We start from the raw sequence: 9806 nt of genomic DNA on the forward strand, positions 1-9806 counted from the left end.
AAAAAAAAAAAAAAAAAAAGAAAGCTTCACTTCTCAACCATTTTATGCCATCGAAATTGTAAGAATCGTGATTTATCGAATCTCGGCGAGGTCGAGACACGATGTTTCTTTGCGTTTCCCGATGTATGAAGGAGCTGTTGAAACGGATGAAAAATCACAGATCGCAACGCGAGCAGATCCGTGATTTATCGAGTTGTGCATCGTCATGATTCATTCGTCCGTTAGATTTCCACGCTGTTTTCGTCATTGCTTCGAAATTTTCGCGTGCATTAATCATAAGAATTCTTGGAATGACAAAGCGTCAAATTCGATACTTAAAATTGTATATTATCGCGTGCACATGGACCAGTCGTACATTAATTGTGAAACGGGCAACGGAATGATTTTTATTTTGCCGATGCGCACGTATTTTTCAATGGTTAACATGCGGCCGCCGATATATTTATATATATAAATATTTTATAAAAATTTCGTCGATGATCAATTAATCGTGATGCGACTTATGGCGTGTTCTTTCTCTAAAAAAAAAAAAAGAAAAAAATTGCATCGTTAAAAAGAAATCGAAAGGAATAAATAAAAAGGGAGGCGAATGTTAGAATTGGCCCATAAAAAGTAATTGCGAAGATAGAAAACGACGATTCGTATCGAGAGAAATCGTGATATACGCTTCGTCGATATGCCGATCGAGATAACTGGATGCACGATAAATTCGTGCACCGATAATTTGCGCGTCCCCACTTTTATCAGTTTCGATGTCGTAGCGTAAGCGGATATCGTAAATTCGTGAAGGTAAATCCCGTATGTGTTACGACTTTATCGCGCTATGGCTTTAATTATACTGACAACGATAGTTTCGCGTGAATCTACCATTTCTTAACGATTTATTAGACTGATTGTAAAAAAAGATAAACTTAGATTGTGTTTTAGAAGATATAAAATTTTTTATTTATGTATTACGGCGTATATAAACATTGGATTGAATAGATTCTGTTAAGATTTTAAATCAATAAATTAGAAAATAATAAAATTAATCGTATAAATGCATAAAATTTGCAGATATTATTTATCCTTACCTAATTAATAATCTGTTATTACAAAATATTAAACGAAATTAGATACAATGTAGTTTTGAAAAAAAAAAAACAATGATGAAAGTGTATTCAATCGGTATTCTCGTTTATCGGTATACTTATCCTCCAAGAATAAGTATAAATAAAAAAAGCAAATAATAAAAGTACATCACTAGAATATAGCTATTGAAATCAGTGCCATTTTTGATATATGGTAAATGAAATATATTGAAAGAAAAAAATGATAAATAATGGAATAAGAGTAAAGATGGTATAAGAATTGATCATCAACACAATCCCTTGAATAACAAACATATCTTTAAAGATAGGATAAAGTAGACTAAGAATTAAATAGCAGCACCATCTTTTGAATATCTTTAAATACTTGAAAAATGACATTTCAAAAAAATACTTTTGATATTCAAGAGATGGCATAGACAATAAATTCATTGCCATAGAAATGTAAAATATTGATAATTATAAAATTAAAGAATCAAACAAAATTAAATGTTTTTCACAAAGAATTAATATATTTATATTATTGATTATCATCAATAATATAACAATTTTTAATATAATCATTATTATTATCATTTATTATACATTTACAAATATATTCTATTTTAAACAGTATTTCTATAAGCCAAAAAATTATTTAAACAACAATTCTAACCATATATTTACATTCTTGTATTAAAACTTTATTCTTAAAGATGCAAAAAGATTAATTTTGATTTAAATAATAAACAAAATACAAAAAAAAATATTACTCACAAGCAAATATCAAATTTTTCTTCAAAAAAATATAGTAGCGTCCATTGGAATTTTCCTATTTTTCTTTTAAGTTGAACTAATAATCAGATAATAATAACCTAGAAAAAAGAAGAAAAAATAAATATATGAAATGTATAAAATTAATGAATTATATTAAAATATGTACGTAAGCAAACAAATTACAACAAGAAAGAATAAAACTTCTAATTATTAAAAATATCAATAACATAATGCGTCACATCATAATTTCGATTATCGAATCAAGAATTAGGAAAAATATTTGGCAAATCGAAATATGTCGAAACATGTCGAACGTAATACATAAAATGTGAATATTTTTTTAATATATATAATATATATAAATATTATACAATATTTTAAAAAAATATTAAGCGTAATATTGAACGAAAAAAAAGAAGAAAAGTATATATATAAATATATATAATTATTATACAAAAATATATTTAAACAACAATCAATACGTGTCATAAAGTTAATCTTTTATATTCATTTCAATAAAAAAGCTACAGAAATTATTATATATATTATAAATATCTAAATCTTTTTTTATTAAAAAAAATAAAACATCAAAATTATCAGTTATAAATGCCACGTATGTCATGTATATATTAAAAATCATTTTTCCTTCCAAATTATTTTACTAATCGAACAATAATTTGCACAAATGAAAATCAAAACTATAAAACAGAATTATAAAAAATTAATATAAATGAATTCAAATTTCAACTTAATAAAAGACGAAACAACATCGATAACCTCAACAATCAAATACATGATCGAAAGAAAAAGTACAAAAAAATCCAAATTAATTTCTACTAATTTCTACTAATTAATTAATTTCATCATTACAATAATGAATGAATTATTAAATAAACAAAAATTTTATAATTATATCAATAATTTATAAATTTAATAATAAAATATAAATAAAATTCCTTACTATAATCGAATCACTGAATCAAATCATTTCTTGTCACATGCATTCTATTATGACTAATCGAACAATAATTTGCACAAATGAAAATTAAAACTATAAAATAAAATTATAAAAAATCAATATAAGTGAATTCAAATCTCAATTCAATAAAGCACGAAACAGCATCAGTAACCTCAACAATCAATTACACGATCGAAAAAAAAGTACAAAAAAATCCAAAACACTAATCAATTTCGTCATTACAATAATGAATGAATTATTAAATAAACGAAAGTATTAATAATTTATTAATAATTTAATAATAGATTTTAAATAAAATTTCTTATTATATTCGAATCACCGAATCAAATCATTTCTTGTCATACATATCCTATTACGATGACTTTCCGCAGGAGACTAAAAATAATAGCAAATAGTGGCTTTCTGATTGGTTTACATCGAACTAAATCAATTATAACGGAAATCGAAAAATTAACGTATTATATATTTTAATTATTCTAATTAAAAAAAATATATTATTAATTCAAAATATATTATTAATTTATTTATATATAATTTTTAATTTATTTATTATTTATCAGACTTCTATATTTATAAAAAGAAAATTATTTTTTTAATTTATTTTTTTAATTTATTTATTGATTCATTTATAAATTATCGATTTGTCGATTATTCATTATTTTATTTAATAATTTATTTATAAACTTTTTTATATAATTGAATGTATAAAAAAATAAATAACTAAATAAATGAATGAAATAGATAAATAAATAAATTGATATGTAAATGTAAAACAAAGAAGTACGTAAAAAATCTATAAATAAATTACTACATATATAAATCTATGAATAATCGAGAAATCGATAATCGATAAATAAATTAATAAATAAATGAATTAATGAAAAAATATATAACTAGAAATTAAATAAATAATTAAAAAATTAATGATATATAAATAAATTAATAATTTATTTTGAATATATATTTTAATTATTCTAATTAAAATATATTATATAATATGTTAATTTTTCGATTTCGATTATAAAATTAGTTTATGATGCCAACCAATCAGGAAGCTCCTATTCAAATTGTGCATATGTCGTTAGTCTCTTGTGGAAAGTTATCGTGATAGAAAGTGTTCGTGTCGGCTTCGTTAATTCTACTATGCAGTAAGTAATTTTATCCATATTTTGTTATTAAATTTATGAATTACTATCATTTTCGTTTATTTAATAATCTATTTATTATTGTAATGACGAAATTATTTAGTGATTCGAGTTTTTTTGTTCTTTTTCTATTGATTTTTTACGACAAGGTTGTTTCGATAGTTCGTTGAATCTAGATTTGAATTCACTTGTTGCTTTACATTAATATATATATTTTTTTTATACATTTATTTTATGGTTTTGATTTTTATTTGAACGAATAATTGTTTGATCGTTGAAATAACTTTGAAATTAAATTGATATATATAGCATGTACGATATAGCATGTATGTACGATGATTTGCAATGGATGATTTTGATATTTTTCTTTTAATAAATTTATTTATTTTATATACTATTTTTGAAACAAAAGTACAAAATCAATTTTATTTTATTAAATTAAGTTGTCATGAATATACATTTGATACGTATATATAATATTGTATTTTTAAATGCATTTATTTGTAATGCAATGTTCATATAATTTTTTTCTTTTTTTTTATTCGAAACATTTTTTTATAACAATCCATTTCCAAGAAATTAGGAATTCGGATTCGTGTCATGCTCGACATGTTTCGACATGTTTCGACATGTTTTGAGTTGCCATATTTCTGTGCACTTACTTTTCCCATTTTCGTGATTCGATAATCGAAATTGTTACATATCTTTACGATTTGTAATGAATTTAGAATTAATTCCATTCTTTCTTGAAATGTGAATTATTTGTTATATAGCACATAAATATTTTTTTCAATAGCTATTATTCATTCAATATCCGTTCATAATCGATAATCTTTCAAAGGCAATCTTTCTAAATTATTCATTTGTCATTATTCATTTATTTGACTGTTCTTGTTCCTCAAAAGAATATTTTAATTCATTATTTTTATATATTTTCTACTTATTTCAAATAATTAGTACTGTATTTAAATTATAATATTGTTTTTTTTAAAGTTTTCTCATATTTGATGACTACTTCGCAATAACATTCCATGGATCATTGATGGAGATTCTTCGCATTTACTGGTGAGTCGCATGCATTTATGTTCCTCCGTTCACTCAATCATGTCGTAGGATGAAAGATCCGAATCGACACGAGTGACTGGTTGTATACGTAGATTTTTACACGAGCATAGTGTCCACGGTTATTTATTATATCCGTGACTAGTAACATTTCTTTTTTTCTGTGCTATTTATTAGATCAGGATAGATTTTCTTGCACGTTGCATTTTTAAGAAATAATATTGATAGTTAATATAATATCTAATTACTAGAATGAATGATATAAATAATTAATTCGATTCTATAATTGAAAATACTTTAGCATCTTTTTAATAATTGTAATATTTAAATATCCAATATTATGTGCAAGAAAATATTTCGCGACAGGTAGATTTCTAAATCAGAGCAAAAAGTTTTGAATATTGATTTTATAATTTCGAAAATATGCTTTGATGAAGAGATCGCCTGAGGTTATTTTCATTAATATTCCACTTAAAGTCAATTATTTGTTATTACAAATTATCATACATAAATTTATTATTTATTGTTAATATATTTTTCTTTTCTAAATTTAATAATAATTTATTAAATTTGTAAAGTGAATTTATTAAAGTTTAAAATAAGATCTAGAATTAAAGAATATTAGCTCGTTAGATACAAAATATTTAATCCATTTTTTTAGCTCAGGATTTCCAGGTTTAACCCTTTCCATGTCCATTGCCAGGATCTCACTCACGTGCTCAGGTGCTACTTGGATGGGAGAGAGGCGATGGGCATGACGACAATATTTCATAAGTTTATAATAATTTTTCAGCGACTGACGATGCGTTGTGTATCGTGCACGACGTATTTTCCACATTGTGTATACGTGGTTAGGCTGTGGAATTGCGTCGTTTCGTCTATTTATAACTCTTTCCAATTACAAAAATGCTATCAAATTTCATATTATTCTAATAATTTAATCACTTTAAAAAACATATCTTTTCATTGGTAAATATTCATAATTACAATTAAGATTAATTTTTATCGCGATTTACGCAATGATCACATAGCAATCGTCAGTCGATTTCAGGGAATTAAGGTACGTACAGTTAGAGTGTGAATGTAGCGTGCCAAGCTCGGGTGTCGGAGGCGTCCCGGGACGCTTTCCCTAGTGTAGGTATTTTGCGCCCGAGCATTATGCGTGAGAATCGTAGAATGAATGTGTTGGTACGCCTGTTTTGCCACTTTTTAAATATAGGCCTAGGTAGGAGTACGCAAGTAGTACACTTCTGGTGTGTCTGTTAATTGTAAGTAGGTAGGGCCGGGCAAGTTGTCACAGTCTCTGGCCGGGTTATTCGCGTGACAACTTGTTTCAAAAAAAATCGAAAAATCGTATTTGGCTTTGCTCGTCGATTTTTCGAATTTTCATGGTCGACGAAATAAATTTCGAAACGAACATCGAGCTCGAGATTTTACACGGACAATGGTCACACACTGCGATCAGTTTCCGTGATTTAGTCTTCTTCTCTTTATTTGCGAATATAGGGAATCTCGAGCCTAGTTATAAGTTTCAGCGGGCATTGCGCCCGAAGGAGGAAGATCGAAGAGGCCTCGACAAACTGTCACGAAGAGGGGCTGCAACGAATGGCTTCTCATTTTTTGGATCTGTTTTTTTTGGGTCCAAAGGATGGGAAGTTATTACTTTGTCACTATGCTCGTTTTAGAATACGTAGTAATTGTTGTTGTGTTGTCTGGCCGATTGCATGCCGGCCCATCGTTCAAAATCCAGTCATCATGGGCATCGCGATTTTTTATTAGTGTTGCGATTGATTAATAAGTCGCGTTTTAATTTTCGCGTTTCTTTATTGCGTTAGTAATAAAAATTGCATTTATATTGATGTTGCGTTAAAATGAGAAAGTCGGGTTTGTATTAATGTCGCGAATTGTAAGATATCGGATTTTTTTTTTTTCTTATAAATTATTATAGTTTCTTATGAAATTGTAAATTAAAAATTTGTATCATTTATTATTAAATTCTTTCTTTAACGGTAGCTTTTTATAGATATATCGAAATAACGATTTTTGTTGAATTTGTTTCAAAATGTAGTGTTGCGTTGATAAATAATCGCGTTTGTTCAAGTAGTGTTGCGAATATTGAATGCCCAAATTTCTTCCATTGAAATTGTGGAAGTATTCATAATTCCTGAATTCATTTTAAATGGCTAAAAGATAAATTTTGGAATTTTACTAATTGTTCATTTGTTTCAGGTTTATTTAAGGTGAGTGTGGAATTGGTATGAAACCAATAAAATATTTTTATATTTCATATAACAGATTCAATTTTATTGAGAGTTTATTCTAGATAAGATTGTCTATGCCATCTTTTGAACATCAAAGATATTTTTTCGAACATTTGTCTGTCGATATTCAATTCCTATTCTACTTTACCATGTCGAACAAAGAGATAGCTTTATTCTTCGAGAGATGGCGCTGACGATCAATTCTTTTATATCTCTATCCTTGTTCCATATTTGTTCTTTTTTTATACGTTTCATTTATCTTCTTCAGCAGATGGCGCTGATTTTAATGTTTTCATTCTATTGCTCATCTTTCTTCCATTATTTACTTTTGTTGTTTATATTTATTCTTTGTAAGTGATCATAGACAATACTCAAAATATCAGTTGAATAAATTTTAAAATTTTCATTTAATTTTAATTGATAACGGGTTGTTTATCTTCTCTTATCTTATTTTTTATAAGTTCCTATTGGAATTTTTATCCTATAATGATCTGTAACGAATGAAAGTATTATCTCGTGACAGATAAACGATCATTGACATTAAACTGTCAATTTACTTCCGTTTTATACTTTTATTAGTAAATAAATATTAAGCATTAACTGTTCACGAAATTTTATTGTTAATTATAATCAATATATCATATTCTTATCAATATTCTTTGAAAATATTTTTCTCTTCTGTCTCGAAATATATTTACACGTTATTTATATATATTTCAATAATATATAATATAAACGAAAAATGAGAGGAAGAAAAGAAGGAATCTATATTTTCTTCATTTCTGTGTTCCTTTTATATATCCTCAGTTTATATTTCAATTTTAAATATATACATGATGAATCACATATGTACATATGTTTTGTAACGAGTACGAATATCATAATGATTTACCATGACAGAAATTTCATGCTGTCAATGTTAATCGATAAATTATTTTAATATAATGAAAGTACTCTTTTGGGTACAAATGACTTTGCTTTTCGTTTCCATATATACGTTATAATAGAAAAAAATACTGTTTTATCTTTCTGTAAAGGTTTGTACACTTATGAAAAAATTTTGAAAATTTTAAGAGATTTAATTATTAGACGGACTGTTGCAATATTTATTTTTTGATCTTGATACAAATATTACGATCCTAGATCTTTTTAAAGGACACTGTAAAAAAAAAAAAAAAAAAAAAGCGAAGAAACTGCCAATAAAGATAAGAACGAAAATAGAATATATACAGAACTTTGGCCATTATTAATCCATTTTGAGTTTATGTGCACATCATCATCATCATAGACCATCTTTAAAGATCGTTATTCATCTTTTCATTATGTAGTTTTTAATCTCCTGCATAGGTATATCGAAGATCAAAGTAAGAACGATCGACGAGAACGTAACCAAAATTACTTGCATACAATTAACCTGAAACATTGAATTGTTAAACAATAAATCGGAGGGATAAAAATTTTGACGAAATGGAATAAAATGGTCCCCTACGTACTAATTTAAATAGGTAAAAAACTTCCGGATATCTGGTGGTGCCAACCTCGTAGAAAAAAAATAAGAATTGGATTAAATAGAACGAGTACGATATCTTGCTGAAGACAACGAACCAATGATGAGAAAGGAATTTGTTTATTACGCCTGAAACAATAAACGAATAATAAGAATTCGTTCTTAATTAAATTTGTCCCCCCTCCCCTCTCGATTCATTCTATCGATTCGTTTCAAAGAATAAAAATTATACCTCCGTTATTCGTGTAGCAAGCGAATATCACCCAACACTGGGCCAACGTCCACAAGATTTGACCGATCACGACGAAATTGGTCAGCGATATTATGTCGAACACGTAATACTTCCTCGTGATATTGTATTGCGAGCACAACAACCATATTATAATCATCGTCGAGATCGACCATCCTAGATTCACCACGATCTGAAAAAGATATTTTACTAGAAAGAAACAACTAGCCTCGAAATTTACACCTTGAGGATAAATACCTTGGGAATCTTAACGTTTTTTCCAACGCGGTACAACAGGACGCTAAGAACCACGCCGAATATGTACGGCGTGATTCTGTAAAACGGAATGATGTACATCAGATTGCTCATAGTATAAAATTCCTCCATTCTAAAATCGAATTAGAAATGAATCGAGTACTTTTTTTTTTTTTTTTTTCTCTCCTTCTTCGAAATGTAATCGAGGAACACTTACGAGAACCCGTGATGAAAGATTATGGTAACGTTGTTCTTCAGCAGTATCGTGTAACGAAATATCGTCGACAACGAAGCGATGAATAACACGAAAAATATCCCAAGCCTTGACCAGAATTTTAAGACGAATATCAATGCAGGAGCCAACAGTGACAACTGCATGTCCACGGACAATTGATACGTATGGGAAGCGCACTGTCGAGAAATGTTTACCCAATGAAATGCATATATATATATATATCTTATATATTTTATATATCCTATATATCCTATATATATATATATATATATATATATATATATATATA

General features: G+C 27.0%; 1 protein-coding gene across 5 annotated transcripts in view; it reads right to left on the reverse strand.

Annotated features, from left to right (window-relative positions):
* Positions 1-8047: 8047 nt before the first annotated feature.
* LOC122713100 (nose resistant to fluoxetine protein 6-like) overlaps positions 8048-9806 on the reverse strand; it is a 9328-nt gene continuing 7569 nt past the window's right edge. For 4 of the 5 annotated variants that reach the window (XM_043933264.1, XM_043933247.1, XM_043933272.1 and 1 more), the window contains exons 10-14: positions 9500-9693; positions 9286-9415; positions 9031-9220; positions 8785-8927; positions 8048-8705 (exon numbers count right to left, since the gene is read on the reverse strand). In XM_043933264.1, the coding sequence (XP_043789199.1) occupies positions 8601-8705; positions 8785-8927; positions 9031-9220; positions 9286-9415; positions 9500-9693 (762 nt within the window). In that variant the 3' untranslated portion in view covers positions 8048-8600. Of the gene's footprint in view, positions 8706-8784; positions 8928-9030; positions 9238-9285; positions 9416-9499; positions 9694-9806 lie in introns of those variants that run through there. The other variant, XM_043933281.1, reaches the window with a different exon arrangement.

The sequence above is a fragment of the Apis laboriosa genome, unplaced genomic scaffold (assembly GCF_014066325.1).
Source record: "Apis laboriosa isolate Shangri-la unplaced genomic scaffold, ASM1406632v1 scaffold112_cov148, whole genome shotgun sequence".
Lineage (NCBI taxonomy): Eukaryota > Metazoa > Arthropoda > Insecta > Hymenoptera > Apidae > Apis > Apis laboriosa.